General features: G+C 41.6%; 1 protein-coding gene across 1 annotated transcript in view; it reads left to right on the forward strand.

The window, feature by feature from the left end:
* The window catches only part of MBOAT1 (membrane bound O-acyltransferase domain containing 1), a 57,630-nt gene that overhangs the window by 24,263 nt on the left and 11,955 nt on the right, over positions 1-21,412 (forward strand). The window contains exons 3-8 of the mRNA XM_010573157.1: positions 461-538; positions 4,844-4,939; positions 14,086-14,141; positions 16,322-16,376; positions 19,153-19,336; positions 20,975-21,167. Coding sequence (XP_010571459.1) covers positions 461-538; positions 4,844-4,939; positions 14,086-14,141; positions 16,322-16,376; positions 19,153-19,336; positions 20,975-21,167 — 662 coding nt within the window. The remainder of the gene's footprint in view (positions 1-460; positions 539-4,843; positions 4,940-14,085; positions 14,142-16,321; positions 16,377-19,152; positions 19,337-20,974; positions 21,168-21,412) is intronic.

The following is a 21,412-nucleotide window of genomic DNA, read 5'->3' on the forward strand; positions in this document are numbered from 1 at the left end:
TTTTTTTCCCCCCCCCCCCCCCCCCCCCCCAAAAAAAGCCCCAAACCTAAAAAACCTAACCAGCATAACCATGCCAAACCCTCAAAATAAAATGAGCCATGAAAGTATTTGTAAGTGAAGTATTTAATCTGTGATGTTTGTTCTGGAAGTTAAAGCCACACCAGTCTGCTGTGAAGATACCTCTTTTGGAAAAGATGTGTGTAGTTTGAATGTGCACTTTGAGCTAAGCTGCTCTTTCTCTGAATGAAACAAACACATTGACGATATCTTGTCAATAAGTATTAATCTATGTTGGATGATCAGGCTATAAGGATGTCATTGTGATAATCCATGTTTACTGATACCCTGATATGACATCACATTTATTTCATTTGCATGGAAAATTATTCCCTTGCTCTGAACTGCCAGCCCCTCCAGGTCACATAGAAATTATCTAAATACTCACTTTGTTGTCTTCAAGGTATTCCATTCATCTTTTTGTCCTGGTGATGATGAACTATGGCATTATGAATATGGCGAGTATTCCCAACATCCACAGGTGAGCTTATGTGGTTGCAAGACTGGAGCTGCCCCTCTGACAACTTCTCCCCTTTCATGGAGAAGCATGAGGGTTTTTTAGGACCACCTTCACTTCTTTCCTGCCTTTCTTTCCCAGTTACTTGCAGGAGCTTTGTTCATTCAGTTACAGAAGCAGCTGTAATCTCAATTTGTGGTTTTTGCATTGATATATTGCATTTCCCTATGAAATTGCTGGCCTCGAAAGGCAGCTTTTGCGGGCTTAAAAACTTTTGCCCAAACCTCTGGTTTCCTAAGCATAATGAAGTCATATTCTCCTTGGTCTGGTGTCTTTGAGGATTGCCTTTGACAATCCTTTTTAATGTGTTTTCCCCCTTGCTGTTTGGCCTTTAGGTATTTTCCACTTATTCTTGAGTTAGGCAGTTCAAATAAGGTCACTGTGGCAGCTTAACTTAGTGATCTACAAAATTAAGTCTTGCATTTGGTACTAGGCTTTGAGCTTAAAAAAGTAGAAAGTACCAGAAATGTCACTGCTTTGAAGCAGAAGCTTGCAGCATCATCATGAGACATTTTTGACCATGGGATCTTTCTTTTCCCTATACAAATGTCTCGGAGGAAGGAAGATATCTAAGACTCCTAAAGGTGCTTTATCAAATGAGTACCTTCCTGGCCAAAAGACAAAAAGCACTTTCATATGAAAATGGAAACTACGTGGTAGTTACATCTGCTTCTTTCACTGAGTAAGAGAAAGTTCATATGGAAGAACTTTTCTGCTCGGTCACTGAGCCTGCTCATGTGGGTAACATACTCTCTGTTAGAGGTCAGCACGTGGGAGTTTTTAAAATTGTGTAGGTGGACTTGTTTTTTTTCTTATTGATCATAATTAGGAATTCTTATTTGTAAAACTGCTACTTTATAGCAGGCTAGAAGGATGAGCTGGCCATTCTTCCCACTTTTGTGCTGGCTTCTCTAACAGCATATGGTTAATACTGTGGTTTGATTTAGGCGTGTTACACGTGATTTCTGTCTCTATGCGGCTGTTTCCATCGCTGCTGCTGAATGCTCGCATCCCCATCGGCTGGGCTGGGCAACAGAAACCCTTTATTTGTTTGTCTTCAGGGCCAGGGCTGTCTGACGGTCTAATGCTCAGATAATCATCTCTGCTTCTTCTTTGTCTCTTCCTGAGGCAACCCCTCTCTAATATCCAAATGGCAACCATTACTTATGATTTGTCTAGGATTGTTTAGAAATGTGAACCATGACAGGCTTGTCTATAGCAGTCACTAGCATTTTGCACCAGCAAGACAGATATTAATCAAGGAGCTTTTTTCCACCCCCTCACTGAGTGCAAAGCCCAGAAGTCCAGAGGTAATGAATAATTAAAAAAAAAAAAAAAGTAATTGGACAATGTTAATGAAAGAAATGCCATCCAGAGACCAGAAGGAAAAGGTGCTAAGAATGTGTATTACTTGTCTCCTGGTCATTGTCCCTGCCCATCACTTGGGGGAAATGCAGGAGTTATTCATTGTGGATCAGAGGAACCAAGTCTACAGAGGGAATCATCCAATACACTTATGTCTTCCTAGAGAAGTGGAGGTGGTGGTGGTAGGGAAATGGGCACAGTTTCAACTGGAAACCCCCTCACTCTTACTGTTCAGCCAATTAGTCACAATGGAAAAAAATAGCTGTACACTGCAGCACAAATTAAGCCGGTTAATATAATGTCGCCCACTGCTGCGAGATAGCCGTGCGTTGATTTGAGTCAATGCGAAATAGCAGTCCAATGTGCTGAAAAACCTTAGGAAGGCTGGGAGGGTTGGGTTAGGACTTTTCTACTGTATTCCACTACCCATAGCAGTGTGACTCAAAGTACATCCATATTATTAATTTTGGCAAAATAACAGTGTATTCAAGCTGCTTGAGAATAAGCTTGAAAAATGCCAGTTTAAGGGCTAGACCTGTACATTCAGAGGGCCTGTAAGAGCACTGGATCCTTCATAGCGGGGGTGCAAAACTTGGGGTTTTTTCCACCCAAAACACAAGTGGAAGTGAACAAATGGAGTAAAGAAACTACATAGTTTAACCTGCACGCTCCTTCCCCTGGTTATTTTCTGCTAGTTTGCTCTCTGGTGAGGCTTCCAGCCTTCAAGGCCTATAAAAGGACAAATTTAATCCAGCATCAGAAATGCTCCCAGCTGCAGCAGCTGCCCCTGCTTGTCCCCCTTTCAATCTAGGTGCTTTACAATTATTTAAGTGTTGAGGCCTATTTTAGATACTTCATCCCACCTGTTCAACAAGGCCAAGTGCGAGGTCCTGCACATGGATCGGGGCAATCCCAAACACAGATACAGGCTGGGCGATGAGTGGATTGAGAGCAGCCCTGAGGAGAAGGACTTGGGGGTGTTGGTTGACGAGAAGCTCAACATGAGCTGGCAATGTGCGCTCACAGCCCAGAACACCAACGGCATCCTGGGCTGCATCAAAAAAGGCATAACCAGCAGGTTGAGGGAGGGGAATCTGCCCCTCTGCTCCTCTCTGGTGAGACCCCACTTGGGGTATTGCGTTCAGCTCTGGGACCCCCAACATCAGAAGGTCATGGACCTGTTGGAGCGGGTCCAGAGGAGGGCCACAAAAATGATCAGAGGGCTGGAGCACCTCTCCTATGAATACAGGCTGAGAGAGTTGGGGTTGTTCAGCCTGGAGAAGAGAAGGCTCTGGGGGGACCTTATTGCAGCCTTCCAGTACCTAAAGGGGGCCTACAAGAAAGTGGAGAGGGACTTTTTAGAAGGGCATGTAGTGACAGGACAAGGGGTAATGGCTTTAAACTGGAAGAGGGTAGATTTAGGTTAGATGTAAGGAAATTCTTTACTCTGAAGGTGATGAGGCGCTGGAACAGGTTGCCCAGAGATGCTGTGGATGCCCCATCCCTGGAAATGTTCAAGGCCAGGTTGGATGGGGCTTTCAGCAACCTGGTCTAGTGGAAGGTGTCCCTGCCTATGGCACTGGGGTTGGAACTTAAAGAACTAGATGTTCTTTAAGGTCCCTTCCAACCCAAACCATTCTATGATCTATTACTGTTACATGTCTGAGCTGGATGACTTGCCTTTGGAGGGATGCTTTCCATTTTCTGTTGATGAGAGGGAGCCCAAGAGCCTCTCTGAGCCTGGACTGGATGCCTGACCCAGATAAAATAAGATAAATTCTGCTCTGAATTTCCTGAAGAAGCTGTCATGTCCCTCAGTCTGCCTTTCATCCAGCTGTTTGCTGTGGGCCATATGACCTGCAGGTTGCCTTGCCATCCATCACTGTCACTCACACTGCAGTTTGTTAGTCCCCAGGGAGGAAAAACTCATTTCTTTTAAAGCTGCAGTCTTGTTCCTCTGTAGAGTTTTGCATCTTCTCCTCCACGTGACTATTTTCTCCTGATGTGGAGGACAGCAGTAGACTTGGTCTTGGCCTGTCCATGTGATGCAAGCCTTCCATTCTGGTGTCCCAGCTCTCTGTTGCACTGTCTAGTTTGCTTCATTTGTCAGTCTTATTTCCAAATATCCATCTGCTTCTTACCTCCCCAGTATCCTCTTTCTTGCTTGGGTAAATACAGGGCAAAGTTAGTTGTAGGAAAGGCTGCATCTGCCCCACCTAGATACTGCAATGCCTCCAGCCCTCAGACCGTTCAACTCTTCAGATAGAAAGAGTCATGCTATCGTCCTGCCTAACACAATTTTGTGATCATCTTGAAAAACTGAGTGAAGTTGTCAAGCTCTGCTTAAGGAATGCTTCTTCTGGAAAGGGGCATCTTTCAGCGTTTAGAGCTGAAAAGATTAGGCTATGTGTCAATATCTGCCTTTACACAAAGTCAGAAGAGAGGAAATATCTCAAACTTGAAATGTTTTAGTTTCTGGTAGATCTGAGGAAGAGCTGTACATGTAAATAAAGAACATTTACAGATAAAAAAAGGCAATGGATAACTTCAGTGACGCACTTACAGTATCATCTGGTTTCAAATACTTGAGTCAGACAGCAATTTCAAATTAATATGTGAGGGTGGGAACACTGAAATTGAAATGCCCAACTTGAAGTGATCCTATTTCTTCTTTTCTTTTTTCCCACCCCCCTCGTGAGGAGACACCTCTGTAATGTTTCAGCTGGGTACACAAAACCTCTTTGAAAATTTCTGCCAGATCTTGTAACATATCTTCAGACTTGTTAACAACTTAATTTGCGAAAATCAAACTCCAGTCCTAAGCAAGCCCAAACCCAATTTGAGTGATTCTAGTTCTTGTTGGTACTTGTGTTGGTAACTGTGTTCTGTATGTTATGTTTTTAGGTACTCCTTTGTCGTAGCTATGGGATACCTCACGTTGTGCCACATAAGCCGAATATACATATTTCATTATGGTATTCTCACTACAGATTTTTCCGGGTGAGTGAGTCTGCAAGCTGGGTCCTGTGTCAATTAGTATTATTTAAATTTAGTACATTTTAAGAATAATTTTTATGTTATCTCGGGAGTGCCTGCAATTTTGTTTCCCTTAAGCTTTTTCTAAGACTTTTTTTTTTAGGAAGGAATAAACACTATGTGATTTTTGCATTGACTCATTGTTTCTGCAGTCTTCTTGCTAGGCACTATCTAGTTAGGAAGGTAGAGCTTGGTTAGCTAGACTTCCACCTCGAGCAGCCCTGGCAAGTGGCATGGCTGGTGCTCTGGTCCCTGGTGGTCTGTGCCCAGAGGTGGGGTGGGCTGCTCTCCTCCCACCTTACTAGGCACAGCCATCAGCTCCAGGTCGTCCTTTCCCGCTTTCTGATTTACCTTGATGCCCCAAATGGGAAGGTGTTTCCCACCCCAGGCACCCCAGCGGGTGGGAGGGGAGGGCTTGGGCAGGGGCTGAGTGCCTGGGGGAGCTGGGACGTGGGTGGGTAGGTGGGTGGGTAACTGGCGCAGAGAGACACGAGATCAGCTTTCGCTGTCGGCGCCGGTCTTACGGGTTCTCTCAGCAGATTGTGGTTGCTGTTTAAATAGCACAACTTTTTATATGCCATGCATTTCTGTGGAACAGTGTTTTTCATATATACTGTAGTCTCTGATTTCACTGAAGCAGTAGAGGATGCTTTGCGAAAATACGAACAGCTCACCCTATATATTTTGTTTATGAGAGGAAGGCATGCTTTTGCATGATTTAAAAACAATGTGCTAATCTGTATTCCACTTGTTTAACTGAATGTCTGAATGCGGAGTCATTAGTAACATACTATGAAAAATTTCTGTAAACCAGCACAGTGAGTTGTAGATGCCTCTTCCAAGCCTCTGTCGTCTTACAGTCATAGAGTAGGAAACCGAAGGTTTTTGCTGTCTGTGTGCATGTGTCTCTGTGTGAGGTGGTGGGTTTAAGCATTTAATTAAATTTCAGGGGGTGGGAGGGGAAGTTCCTCTGAGACTTTTGAGGGTTTTTTTAATTAGAGGAGGGGGTAGAAAAGGGAACTCTTATATTTAGAGAAATTTAGTTCTATAATTTTTTCTGCGGTTCTTTTAATACACAAAAAAAAGCATGTCCTGAAAGAGCATGACGTACCAAGAAGCCTATAAATGGGATTGGAATGCTATAGCTCTGTGTGTGTATGAAAGAGAAATGCGAGAGAGCATGTTTTTCTGAATAGTGCATTCAGAAATGCACTGTGAGGTGTGTTAGCTGTCTCTCTCTGAAGACATGTAATAAAGATCCAGCTGAGACTGGGGGTAGAAGAAGAGGAATGGTAGTTGGTTAAATTATAGACTATGTAGCATTTTCTTCTCTCTTGATGAAAAAGGAGCTGCTCTTACCTAATGATGAGCTTGAGGATGATAATGGTACTGCAAGAATAATACTTGAACTTTGTTGTTTGATTTTTGTCCTGATGTTTCAAGATATAAACGAATTCCTAAACTTCAGTCAAACATAAAACTGTGAAGTAGTAAACAACTGGAAAATGTAGTTTGGATATGAACTACATCTTCATGGTATATTTTAAAAACTAAGAATAAATAAAAATGTTGTAGTGGTATTAATAAAAACTTGCAATCCAAAGTGCTGAAACCCAGGTCAGCTTCATAAATCTGTCTTAAAACCTGTTTTCCTCAGCTGTAAATAATATGTGCCCACTGAGGCTTTATGCACATACCTAAACAGATGTGATGACCCAGAGAGACAAAATACACCCCCTACCACAGTTTTACCATATATGAGCAGCAACTGACCCTCCTCTTGCTTGTTCTCCCACGTTTGATGGTTCCACATCTATTGCGTGGCAGTTCTAGTGCCATCAGCTTTCCAATGTCAGCTCCCCAAAGTGACCAGCCAGATGTTAAATGAGCATTTCCCAGTGTTGGTGCTGAAAGCTGACATACCTCGTTCGCTCTCTTGACCTGCTTTGTGCACTTAACAGCTTGCGTGCATAACCCTTTTGATGTGTGCTTGCAAATATTATTTTTTTTGGTTCTTTAGTAATGGTTGTGCTGTTTGTTTGGAGTCCCCCCATTTTGAGAACGCAGCTTGTAAAATGCAGGTAGAGATGGAGCAGACAAGGTAACTTTTGAGTCATGTCTTAAGTAATCTGGAAAATCAAACTGTGACTCATCACTTCAAGGTTAAGTAGTAAGGAAACTTGTTCCTTACTGGTGAATAGTTAATTCTTCTAAATCATGCAAAAGGTAGGTTTGGTCACTGGCTCCCACAGTCAAAACTACTTAAGCTGCTTGCAGCAATTTCTTGATTTAAGAGTTTTTCATGTATTGCATAGTACTTGGATGAAAACTCCTTTTTTTTTTTTTTTTTAAAAGTGCCATGTTTTAATGAAAACCAGTTCCAGTGTGCTACACTTTAATTACGTTTTAAAAAATTTATATATATATTTTATCAAAGTCCTTTCATTTATATTATTTCACAAAAATGTGGTGACATAGTTTAGGAGTTTTCTTTTGACTACTTTCTCAAAGAAAACTATTCATTTTTGAACACTAATTGTAAAATAACTGGATGCTGTGCTCCCCCCTTAATTCAAGTCAGTCTTTGAGAGAAACATGCATATTTTATTTTGCTTGGTTTGCCATGGCATTTATACATTGTACCTAGGAAAACTAAATCCTAACTCTTTCTTTCTCTTTTTCTCTCTCATTTCTTCTTCTTTATGCTAAGAGGATTATGCTGGTAAGTTGCCTGGTTTCTATACAACTTTATAAAAATGGTAATACTAACATACAGTTTGGGGTTGGTTTTTTTTTCCTTTGTATCACAGGCTCAGACCAAGTATAGTAATATTATGGCTTTAGGGAGAAATTAGTTTAAAATAAATCAGGGGATCTTGATTGGGATTTTTGGAAACTAGTAATAGATATGGTTTCAATCAAGCAAGCTAGATAAACAAATGCCATATGCATATGATCATCTGGACAGAATTCAGAGTCGCTCCTCATCTGTATTAAGTTGTGTCTACTTTAATCCTTTGCTTGATTAAGACCATAGATGTTTTTGGTGTCCTCCTTGAATTCTTGCAGTGCCTGAGCAAAATTTCCTAATATTGCAGCTCATTTGGTGAATGTCAGGGAATGATTGTGCATATGTGAGTTTCTTGGTGCCATTCCTTGCAGAAAAGAAACTCAGTTTGTGAAAATCACTACACACACTGGCATTGCTTTCAGTCTTCTGTTGGTCTTAGAGAGACCAGAGCTGAATTATCAGGGAGACTCAAGCAGCTTCCCTCCCTACAGATGTCAAATCTCTGCCTTGTACATGAGTGTTTTGGTGGACATCGCTCTCCAGAAGGAATGGACATCTTTCTCTGTTTGCTTTATCCCAAATGCAGAATAGCAGCAGCATTCTCAGCAAACCACTTAGGAAGGGATGGTTATTGAAAGAGGCCTCTCAAAAAGCCATATAAGCAGAGACTTTAGTAACAAGTGTCACTTCAGGCAGTGAATTTTTGTTGGGAGGTTAGTGCTTTTTTGCTGGTTTTCCCCCTCTCAGTGGCTTAGCATCAACCACAAAAGAAAGGAACAAAGGTACAACAGCCGGTCTTTACAGAGGAAATACATTTGCTGATGGAAACAAGCATGGATGTATTCTGTTACCATGTGAAAACCCAATGCAGAAACACTAACTGGTCCTGCGAGTTCAGTCGGTTATTTTTATTTTTATTTTATCATGAAGTGCAAGACGTTGTCGGCAGTGTGTGTTCCAGCAGCTCTGGGTAACTTTGGTCGGCAGCGCGTCCCCAGAGGCAGTACAGCAGCGCAGGTGCAGGGTGAGGGAGGGCAGGCAGTTTTTCCGTGCCCGCTGGCTGCTTGGCTGCTCCGCTGGGTGTTTGTCCGCTTGAAATTGCACTGAGATCGCTTGCCGTTGCTTACACAGAAGTCCTGCAAGAGCTGCGGTGTGGAAATGAGCCAAAATTCAAGCAGGCAGTCGCTACTAGAGAGCTCCACGCATCTAGTACATCCCCAGACACTTCTCCAGAAGTCAATACTCTCTTAAGTGAAATGCTTCTACCATGAAAGCGTAAGAAACGCTTTTGGGGAGCTTTCACTAAAAAAACCACATGAAGCAAATTGGAAGTTGCTGTGGAGGCATGAGTGTGTTCAGTGAAGTATTTTTTCCTCTGTGTGCTTCAGCACTTCTTCATTTTGCTGTCGAAAGCAGAAGCGAGAGCCCACTGCCGGTGGTGGCCCTGGCTTGGCGATGCCCTCGGCAGCAGTTAAGGTCGTAGCAGAGTGTGACTGTGTGAACTTCTCATCGTGGCTTCAGGGCTAAAGAGATAAACCTGAAATAAATGTTTGCCACTTTCGAGTCTTGTCTGCAATGAGCCTTTTGACTCCACCTCCTCTCTTAGTGAAATCAGGTCAGTGGAAACTATTTCTAGTGAGCGTGTGCCAGACTCCTCCATGGGATTACCTAAGGTCAGGCAGACTCTGCTTGGAAAATGTCTTTTCTCTTGTAAGCACCGACGCTTGTTCAGTGCAGAAGTCAGCCTGTGATATGGGGAGGATCCCCACAGCAGGCTACAACTGATGTGGACATCTTTAGTTCCACTGGCTTCTGCTTCTGGGCAAATTTTTTATGTCGGGGCGAGCCATCTTTAAAAATGACATTAACTGGTAAGTTTTCATTTAGAAAGTTTAATTAGAAGGGTAAATCCATCTATTGAGCATTCTCTGTAAAGTGTTGCATCTTTGTCTTGTGTTATTTTTCAAGGCATCTAATGTAAGGTAAAGACAGTTTGGGTTTTTTTATTATTTGTTAAAATTTCCTATTTTATACTGACTTCCTGGGACAACTTCTTGAATTTTTTTTTTTTTTTTTTAATTAAAAGTTGGCCACTATGGTTTGTGTGTAGGAGGTACAATGCAGCTACAACCTGAGATTAAACTCTTGGCCAATATATAAAACATTGCGGGGGGGGGAAGTCACACCACAGTTAAATCAAATTCTGTGTTTCTGTGCTAGTTTTTAACTGTAGTGCTTGGTAGGACAGGTGAAGAGGAGAGGATGTGGAATCACCATTCTGCATGTGGCTGCAAAGTGACTGGAAGCTGTTCAAAAATGATCGTGTTCAATACATTTAGTCTTCTTATATGTGTTTTATTTCAAATGCTTCCTCCCTACGGGTAGGTCTTCATGCTTCATCTGTAAATGCAAGTATAGTAGGTAGATTTTCTTTTTAAATTCAACCTAATAATATGGCCCACTCCAATAACCTCTGCGTGTCTAAAAATTTGGGAGAAAGGTTATTAGAAGTTTTACAGTTTTGTTAACTCCCCCTCTTGTTTGTAACACTACTGACTTTTTCCAGTAGAATCTAAGGTTTAAAACATTATTATGTTGGAAACAGTTGACTATGTGATATGATGCTATATTTTATCAACTTACTCAATGTTTTTACTGTTTAAAATTAGAGCTTGTCTGAAAGGTTGAATAGAAATGACAATTCAATACTCTGGTATTGCCAAGTTTTAATAATCAAAACTCACATGTGTTTTTAGGAAATGATGATACTATTTTTCCCCCTAAATTAAATGTATTTTTCTTGTCTAATTTTTAATGTTGTTTCAAGACTTGCATCCTCATGCATTGCTCTGCAAATATGAGGGAAAGGACTATTTTTCATTCTGAAGAAACAAAAACAGTCTTAGACTTGCTCTGTGTGTGTGTAATGAGGCGAGATTGGGTGAGTCCCCAGGGAGGAGTGGAGATGGGTGTGGGTGTACAGAAGGTGGGGGACCTCCGCACCCCAAAGGGATGCCAAAAGAAGGGATAGGTCCAGTACTGCTGTAGTTTTGTTGTGCTCTGCCCTTTCCTACAGCGAAGGCTTCATCCCCCAGTGAGATCAAGTCAGTGAGGGAATGGTAGATGTGTGGAAGATGCTCCCTGTTCACCTGAAACCTTGCTTACCCTTTGCGCGAAGCATTTAATGATGTCTGATACTGATCTTGTGAAAGATTTAGAGGGGGTCATCCCGTTGCCACTATACAGCAGGCTTCCACCTTCCCAAGTAGGGTATAGAAGAGGTAGGTCGATATGCAATACGATGATGGCAGGAGAGAGAACCGAAGGTATCTCAGATGCCCTTTGTGGGTCTCCCTCCCGCCCACGGTGCCAGCAGCATCACTTCTGTGCTCGCTTGTCTCCTCTGGAGCTGGGATTTGAGGGAGGCAGACCGTCCATCTTTTCTGATTAAAGCACAGGAGAGGCTGACTTGTTCTGCCTGGTTACAACGTGCTGTCAATGAGGCGATGGATTCCTAATATAGATGGAGAGAATCACTCTCTCTTCTGTGTTTATATGTTGTACGACCGTAGTGCAGGCTGCACTTCTGCTTCCCTCAGTTAATCAGCACATCAGGATTGTTTGCATTTTGGTTCTCTCTGGCTTACAGTGGGGGGGGCCCAATTTTCTAAGACAAGTGTCTAAATTTAGGCACTTAAAGGCGTACAGTTTTGGCTCTGAGCCTGGGGTTTAAAGTTACCCACTTCGATATTGGCATAAAATTCTTACTGTAAGAAACACATGCAACAAATTGAACCAATTTGAAACAAGTGTTAGCGTTCATCCATAAAGCTAAAAGGTCAAGCACTGACAAAAGAAAAATCTGCGTTTGTCGCAGTAGAACTGCTGGTTCACTGACAGCCTCTGTCTCTCTTAAGGATTAAAAAAAAAAAATCAGCTTTTTCGTATGCTTAAAGGATTGGGATTTGTGTATCTTTGAAAGCAAAGCTAAATTTTGTCTGAATGGGAAAATGTACTTTGAGAAATAGGATGTTGAAGATAATGGTGAAAATAGCTTATAAATAACTTTTCTTGAAAGATGAATTGGAATAAAAATTAGAATGACTATTTCACAATATTGGAGCTGCCTGGAAGGTTGAAAAGTCATTGCTGAATTCGTCCATCCCTTAGCTGCAATCAGGGGTCTAGGTGACCCAAGGGGAGCTGCTGTGCAAAACCTTGTGTTACAATTGTATTCCAGATCTGTGTATATTTAAGCTTGTTCTGGATTTTATCTGCAAGCTTTTTTACTGACGTTTCAAGTAGAGACTGCTGGAATGATGAAAATTGTTTCTGATTAAGAAATTGGCTGATACTGCATGTTCTCTGTTTTTGAGTAGAAAATGCAAATTACTCTACCCACGCAGAATTACATGTAGACTCTTGAAAAAGATCAGCCATATTTAGTATTTAAAAAAAAAAAAGACCACTTGTGATGAAAGAATCTCTTTTTCCAGTATTCTTGTGTTTACCATGCTCAGCATATGAATTATCTTGAAAATCAGTTTGATTTATCATAGTGGGATAATCAGATTGCAAATAGTTTATCTTAGCCATTGAATTTACATTTGATTGCAACCAGTAGGTCAGTTTAGTCGAGGATGATTCAGAATCTCTTGAAAAACTCTGCAGAACATGAGTATTTGACTGTAATTTTAGGTAGAGGTACCACTGAACATAACTTATGCTTTTTTTTTTTTCTTACCTTGACAAATGGGTGGAGAAAATACAGTGGTCAAACTAAAAAAATAGCCTTCAGCTTTATTTCTTTCATTGAATTCCAGAAAATATATTACAATATTTAAAATGGAGTAATCATCTACATCTCTTTAAAAAGTTCCATATACCGGTCAAACTCTGTAAACAGCATGTACACAAACTCAGGTTTTTATTTCCATGTTGAAGACGTTTGTGTTCAAGCAGAAACCTCTGTACAGTTTATGTTGATAATTCATCACCAAATCGAGAAACAATTGTATTAATCCTCAGCAAAGACAAATCTCTTCTGTGGAACTGTTTTTACATATAATCATCGTAATTAATGCTTTTAAAATAACGACATATCCTTATCACCCTTTACAACGCCCTGGCTATTGCGGTCGTGAAGGTTTCGTAGGCGGTGTGAGATGTGGGCACCCTGTGCTGGTGTCCCCAGTGGCAGAGAGGATGGGGAGAGGCAGCGTTATTAGCAGGTGCTTGTCCCTTGTCCCTTCACCTGCCATGGGTCCTTCCAGATTGCAGGTGTTCGGCGCCGGGTTTTGTGTTTAGGGTTCCACAGCCCTTAGAAGCTGTGTACGGACCGCAATTAGTCCTCCAGCCTATGAGGGACTGATTAGTTCTCCCCATGGTTTTCCCTCCATCTTTCTTCTTGCGTACCTCTGAACGCTCCTGGCTGTGTCCTTTACCCTCCTGGGGACTAGCTCCTGATGCCACCAAGCTGAGTTTTGCCTTTTTTCCTTAGCTGCAGCAGCTCACATTTGCCTACAGTGCTGAGTAAAGCTGGCTACTGGAAGTATAAGTAGCCCCTACTGAACGTAGTGGCTATTCCTACGCTGTTTGTTTGGTTGGCCCCAAAGCTGCTGGGTGGTTGTAGCCTGTACGCACGGCTTGGGTACAGCTAGCTCATGTTTTTGGGAGACTCCAGACCCCACATGCCCAACCGCTCCCAGCTGGATGGTACATCTTGGACAGGCTGTCCAGAAGGCAGTTGCACGGCTGAGAAGCAAGTGGGAAACTGCTGTGCTGATAGCTATTTTGGTATTTGCACGCAGTCCTAATTGATAGGGCTATTCATGTGGGGAAATAAGCATGTGTATTTGCAGAGTTGACATTTTTTTAGGGCACTGAGGAGACAGACAATAGGAGAGTAACAGTAAGAAGAGCCAGAGTTATGTTACAACAGCATTGCTGTATTAGAGCGTTGCATCGTATGGGGCTTGAATTTGGTCTTTGCCTGAAAGGAAGCCCAGTGGACTGCAGAAGCTGGTATTTCCTAGTGGTGCAATTTCTTCTGAATTACAATTTGCGCTGCTGCAGGATGGGGAGACATAAAATAAGGCTTTGTGCGCACTTAGCAATTAAAAATTCCAGTGCAAGTTACTGTGGGGTTGTTTTGAACTCAGACAATTGTCTTATGCCTGAGTTCCTCCTTCAGTTTTAATTGGATGTTTTCCACAGTTCCACGGTTATGCCTTTTAAAGGGATAAAGACATTTCAGTAAGAAAGTTGGGAATAATTTGTATTACAAGACATGTAACTGTTGTTTCTGTCTTTGTTGCAGTCCGCTGATGATAATTACACAGAAGATCACAACACTTGCATGCCAGTTACATGATGGTAAGAAAAGGAATCTTTTCCCATGTCCTGAAGACAGCCTTTTTATTCCAGCACATTCTACAGTTGGGTTACGGAGTAGGTAAATGTAGTTCAGTGAGTTGCTCCAAATGAAGAAGAAAAATGCTTTGAGGAAGAAAATGAGAAACTTCAAGTTTTAATCAGTTCTCTAGGATCAAACTGTCTTTGCAGTAATGAAGACAACTGGTTTCCCCTTCGGGTGCTCTACTTCCTTGGGGCCCAATTTGGATTTTAGCTAGTACCAGTATCTGCTGTTTAGCTGCTACAGTGCATCTCCATTAAGCTCTCTGAAGCTGTTCTTGATTCTTAAATATCAAGAGTTGTGTTTTGATACATAGGTTCAGTCTTTAATGTTAATGTAACAAAAATATGCTATCACTGAGATATTTGGTGGTAATATACTCCATGATTTGAGAGATGGAATTCAATAGCATTTTCCCAGCGCAGGGAGAAGCATAGTTGCAAGCTGTGACAAAGAGCACTATTATTTCCTGGTAAAATGCCTGTGTCCAGTACAGTGCAAAGGCTAGAAATGTCAATTGTCATCAGTACTGTTATTGCTCATGTCTACTGATGTTGCAGTGTGAATTTCTGATGGTCCAAGGCCCGCTGCGTTATAAGCTGTAGGTGACTAAATAAGTAGCCTGCTATAGAGTTATGATCTAGGATTTAGGTGATGGCCACACCACAGACTGCAGGGTCTGGCATTGTTTGCAAGCCAAGTTTACACAAGTGGGCCTAATGCTTTTAGCTGGCTATAATGGGTGCAGCTTGAAGCTTGGCTAATTATCCTTGTCGTTGACATTCATGTTGCTGAGGCTTCTCTGCTTCTGTTATTTAAGCTAGCCAGCTCAGGTATCACTGCGTGCCACAGTGGTGTGCAGCCTAGATGCACACCTACTGTTTTGAAGGTAAATAGACAGAAAGGAAAAGGTAACAGCAGAGGCAGGAGCGTTTTAAGCAAACCAGAAATCCTGCAGATTAATGGTGGTGGAAAAGGCTCATTACATTGTAAACATCCATATACGGGGCAGTTGATCAAATGGAGGCAGCTTGCAGTTCAAGCATCAGTGACAAATTTCTATTTGTAAAAATTTAATGCAGCTGCCCATAAATGGAAACAGACAAACAAAATACCCAGCCCTTTAAGTAATTAAGTGCTTAATTGTCTCCCTGGAACTCGTGCCCTCCCAGTATTTACAAACTGAAATAGTGGAGAGAGAAATGAGCAGCTTATCAGCAGTCTTTTTAGGAAATGGGTCTTGTGTGCGTGTGTTGGTGATTATGGCCAGTCCGTTTAGAACAGTAGTGTTAATTGATGCCAAGCCCCTGATTTTGTGAAGCCGTATATATGCATGGTCAGCATCCAGTGCTGTGACTCATCCCACGGTGAACTGTTCCGCTGAAGCCAGTGGGATTCCTTACAGGATGCGCAGCTACAGCTTCGGAGTGAAGGTTTTGAGCTATTTGCTATGAGCAACATCTGTTTACGCACTGGCCACCGTACAAGATTTCTCCATAGTTTTCCTGGAACGGCGAGTCTGTGCACTACCTCTGGCCCCAAAGGTCCTGTGCACCCAACAGGAGGTCGCCCTTCCAGTCTGGTCCTTGTATAATTCCAGACTATTACCGATGTGTGTGTTTAGGCTTGCTCCAGCAGCAGGCAGCCAGGCTGCTTGTTCACACCAGTGGAGCTTCTGTTCCCCAGGAGCCCGTTTCTCTTCCACTGCCCACTCCTCCTGCTGTGAAATGCTCCATTTCTCACCGAGGAGCCAGCGGGAGGCTTGTGCTTAAATGAGCTAGTAGCTTCTGGGAACAGAGGTTTTTCCAGCCCAGGACTGTTAGTAGAGGCTGGTGGGGGTCGCTGCCCGTTGGTGGCATTGCGAGTTGTGTTGGGTGTGTGGGAATACTACGGCTGCTCTTCCTCACAGTGTAGCAAGGGTGAGAAAGGGGGAAGGAGGTGAGGAACTGGGTAAAGAGGTGGTGTAGAACATGAATATACTTGACCTAAAAGTTAGGAATTGAGCTGTATTACAGCCACCTGTGACAAAGAAATCTTGAAGCTTATGGCTTTAGAAAGCTATCTGTGGGATGCAAACCTAAGGCTTTGGGGATAGCTGTTTGGCTTTTGGGAAGATCTAATGTGACTTTTTTCTCTGTAGGAATAGGACGACAAGCTGAGGAACTCACTGCTGAGCAAAATCGGCTTGCTGTAAAGTAAGAATTTAATTCCCCTAGTGATTTGTGTTTAATTTCATCCAAAGAAGTTTAGGGTTTGGGTTTGGGTTTTTTGTTTGGTTGGGTTTTTTTCCCCTTGGCAATGTCAGGACCAACTTAGTGGCCCAGCCACGAAAATGTTCCCTGCTTCTTCCCAGTCTGTGATAAGCCAAAAGTCCTACCTGCTTTTTCTATTGGCTTGAGCAGTTTTGGTTTTGTAATGCTGCTGTCAGTGCCCTCCTTACACAAATATAGCTTCTTTGCTGTCTTCCTTATTTCTTCAATCCAGGACTTTGGCCTTTATCACCCTGTGCTGGTCAGTAAAGCACCGAAGTACTTGGCAACATCTCATTGACTTAGGTACATACTCCACGTGCAACAAAACTAGTTTTTGCTGAATCACAACTCTTTTACATTCAGGCTAAGACTGTACTATATGGACTTTTTGGCTGTTGTCTTCATCCTCTCTGTGATATGTTGTTTTTCCAAGTGGAATGCTCCTCCTCTGTCAGCAAACCACTGCATAGTAAAAATCCATTTTGGTTTGACTCTGACACTTCAAGTACTGCTTTTCTTTACCATAATTTTTGGAGGCTGAAATTTTATTTTTCCTATCTCCCTCAGTAATGTTAATACTCCTAGCCTTTCATGTTACATGACTAGTCTTCTCATTCTTTAGAGGGAGATAGCATGTTGATCATATGTTTGAGTGCCTTTTATTTTTTCTATTTTATCTTTCAATACAAGTGCAGGATCAGGTGAATTTTTTTTTTTTTTTTTTGAAGAATTAGTGTTACAGACTTAGTCTTAGAACCATAGCTACATTTCACCATGAAGTATTTGTTTAAGGCCAAGGAAATTATTTCCTTCATTTCCAAGGCAGAAGATTCAACCATCAGAAAATCTGCCTATAAGCTTCTAAAAGTAAGAAGGGAGGGATTTCTTGAAAAGCAAAAATCCTGTAGGGAGACTCGTGTAACATTTGCTGTGACCCATAGCCTTGTGTCTATTTTTAAAGCTCACAGCATAACGTTTAACTGGAGTGGGCCCTTGTGACCATATGATTAATTCTAGTCAAATTCTCACCAAACAGGCTTTTTTTTTTTTCTTTTTTTTTTCTTGTACAGTAGATGAGCTCATAATAGAAAAGTACATGCCAATAGCTCAAGTGTCGGTGGCACACAAGTCATAACTGAAGAGTTTTAAATCCCCTTTGGTAATACAGCCTTTTGTCTTCCCTCCTGTTCTTGGTCTGTTTTTGTTTCTCACTCATCCTCTGCACATTCCTTCGTGCATTGCTCATGTCTCCCCACCCACCCATGTGCAGAATCTAAGTTGAAACTAATGACTTTATTTTTAATCTTACTGTAGAGCTCAGAAGCCCAAATCATGGACTCGATTCTGCAAAACAGAAAGATGAGCCTTACCCCAAATTGTTTGCCGCATGTTTCTGTGAAATGGTTTCACCAGAGAACATAACATTCGGGCACTAACATCTACAATAACCAGCAGGGTGGATGCAGAAAATCCTGGCTAAGCTAACTGTTTATTCAAACTAATTCCACTTCAGAATAAAAGTAGGCAACAGCAAATGTTTAACTGTTGCTTAGTTTTTCTGCTAGAAATTTATGTTTTGGTCTGAAAGAATTTTAAGTGGGTTTTGGTTTATGCATGTCCATCTGTGTCTTGGACAGCAAAGTCTTGAAACACTGTGCCCTAGTTTCTGTTCTCATCTGGGTACTCCTCATTTACTTGGACAGTGACTGTTAGCACATTTGTGGAGAGCACTGTGTATCCCAGCGCAGAATTTAGATGTTGGTGTTTTCTGCCACATAAAAAACCCAAGCCCAACAAAACAAATTACACTAGCAGTGAGAGGCCTATGCACCTTTCTTTTCCATCCTACTGACTTGTGGCAGGGACAGTGGATCTTCTTCATTTTACATCTAATGCAAAACCCTGCAAGGAACTTGTGGGGGATATGCACTTGCAAAATGGAAATAACGAACACGATGGACTTTCTTTGACTTTCATCTTCAGCTGTCTTTTGATTTATGTGTTTTTTCCCATTAGTTCCTTTTCCTGTTTGTGATGCAATACAGGCAATTACTTCCTTTATTTGCACAGTAGGACAGAGTCCCTCTTCATTCTCTTCCTCTATGTCTCGCATCACTCTTCCCATTTTTCAAAAAGCTGAACTGAAGGGTGGGTGAGAGCTTCTCTCAAGCCTGAGAGTCCTGGTCTTAAATGCTCCCTGCCCTGTGGTTTGCATAACAAGGCAAGGTACTGCATTGCACAGCCTGGTGAGACCAGTGTTACTCAGCTTGTGGTCTGCCAGCCGTTACTGGTCCCTGACATACTGGACAGATGTCCAAAAACTATTACCAGTTTGTCACTCCCGGTAGTGCTGGCCTGTTCAAAATGTGCAAGTCAATTTGGAGTGGGCATGTAAATTTATGACTGTTTCTAACTAAAATGTTTCTAGTAATAAGATTACAACTTTTCAAATCAGTAGCATTCATTCACCTGTAGCTTAAGCACTTCCACATTACCCTTGTTCTGTCTGCCATCTGCCAGACATCACCAGGATATAAGAGAAGCTGTGCTTCATCATCTCCAAAACAGATCTAGTGAGCTTTCAGCTGGGGGGACAGTGGCAGGAGAGAGCTGGGGACTGAGGCAGACACTACAACAAAAAGCATTCGTGAAAGCCTTTGCTGGATTTTACCTTGTTTTGGTTTTCTTCTCTTTTGTCACACGTGGATGATTTTCACAGGACAAGACCTTCTTTACTGGAGTATTTAAGCTATCTCCTCAATTTTATGAGCATCATAGCTGGGCCTTGCAGCAACTACAAGGATTATATAGCCTTCATTGAAGGGAGGCATGTGCACATGAAACTATTAGAAGTGAACTGGAAGCAGAAGGGTTATGACAGACTTCCTGATCCTTCTCCAACTGTAAGTTTTAAAATGACAAAGATTTATTGCAAAGGCCAGGAGAGTACAGCTTTGTAGATGATTCTCATAATTAATAACTAAGAAGAAAAACCATTTTTGGATTATCTTCCCAGTAAACTTTACAGTGTTTTTTTTCTGTGAAGTGGCTGCTGTTTTTATCACAGGGTCGGGGTGAAGGGGCTAGTGTCTTCCTCTTCAATTCCCCAAATGCAATGCGTTTGGCTTGCAAAATGGGTCATTGGTTAATGGATGTCCTTTGTGCAGTGATGGGAACGGTCTGCAGGTTCTGACAATGACAAGTTGCAGTTCAGCTCCAAGCAGAAGAGGAAATGTCAGAAAAAAAAAAAGTCAAATCTCACCCATAGTGCAGGAGATGGTACAAGTACATGAATCACAGGTAATCAGAAACTGTAGCTTGCCCAGGTGCTTTGCAAGAGAATCTCACACTTTAAGATGACTTGGAGGTCATTCTTCACATACAATTAACAATTTATTTTTTTTTAATATTACCTAAGACCTTCTTATAAAATGAACTTCTTGTAAGGCAGGATAACATAGCATGAGAACCAGATTCCTCTCTTTTACCTTAAGGTGACACTGAATGTGTAGCTTTGAGTGTGTGCAGAATTTCTCCTCTGAAATTATATGCTTATACATACTTGATTCCCATTGCACATGGCTGTGTTTCTACTGACTTCAGTGGTGTTACTTCTGACTTACATTAGTCTGACTGAGGTCAGAATAAGGCCCGTATTGTGTTAGATGCAAGTCAGCAGAGAATACTAAAATTTGCATAGTAACCATTTAATGATAATTGCACATTATTTTATTCCTGAATATGAAGAAGATATAAAAAGAGTACTTGGGATCAAAAAATGCATTGTTGTTTCAATAGTATATTGCACTTTTATTAGTCTTTTGAGAACATGAGTCATTTTTTACATGGTACCCAGGTGCCAGATTTACCTTTTTAATTATGACTGTATCAAGGAAAGTCTACTCATGATGTAGGTTTGAAATTGAGCTTCTACCTACTGACATGACTGTCAATAATATTAGTATATAGAAAGCTAGGGAGTGGTAGTAAAAAACAGTGTGGCGTAGCAGATACCTTATATCATGGGAAGGCATGCATGCTGTATAAGACGTGTGCTTTTTTGGACATGTGATTTTTAGCAAGACCTCTGGATGGTAGCTGGGCAATAAGACCTACAATTGTTCTGAATACTGGTGGGTTTGGCTTCTAGGAGGAATCTAGTCTTTAGTTCCAGCAGATGATAGTCCATGTAGGAAAGATTTCTCCTCTACATTGTAGGGTTTGTTTTTAGTTTGTTTCCTTTCACATTTGAGGACCTTCACTAACTGATGTAGGAGTCTCTTGTGAAGTTCATCACCAATTTTGACTTCTAATTATCCTTTTTACCTATCTATAGGTAGTTCAGTAAAACAAATTAGACCAAAGCTTTGACTGTGGCCTTTTCTTTGTTACCTCTTCTAAATTAATTATCAACTTTGTCACTGCTAACTTTATTGGTTCTTGAGGCACATTGTTTTTCTATGTCATGAGTACTGCCTTTTTTTTTTTCCCCTTAAGCAAATGTTTCTAATGAATGTTTCATTGTTATTTGTGCTTTTTAGGGAGCAGTGATGTACAAGCTGTGTATCACACTAGTATCTCTCATTTTATTCTTGACACTTACCAAGAACTTTCCCATGGCATATATTATTGATAATGAATTTCTTGATAAAACACCCTTCTTGTCAAGACTTGGTTACCTGTATGTTGTAACACAGGCAGCAAAACCAAAGTATTACTTTGCATGGACGTTAGGTAAGTCTGACTACATCATTTATTTTTGTAGGTAACAAATAAGTTTATAAATGGGGGAGGAGGTCTGAAACATTGGGGTGTGAAATTAGTCCCTAGACCTCTAGTTCCCGTGGGAGATGTACACATGTTCCTGTAGGCAGTGGACTCTGCTGAAGTGGGGAGATGTCAAAAGTTTTGAAAAACGTGCATAAAATTTCTTCTAGCTTGTCTGACATCCCCTGCCTCTGGAACCAAATCTGCTTTTC

The sequence above is a fragment of the Haliaeetus leucocephalus genome, unplaced genomic scaffold (assembly GCF_000737465.1).
Source record: "Haliaeetus leucocephalus isolate CR32 unplaced genomic scaffold, Haliaeetus_leucocephalus-4.0 Scaffold373, whole genome shotgun sequence".
Classification (NCBI taxonomy): Eukaryota; Metazoa; Chordata; class Aves; order Accipitriformes; family Accipitridae; genus Haliaeetus; species Haliaeetus leucocephalus.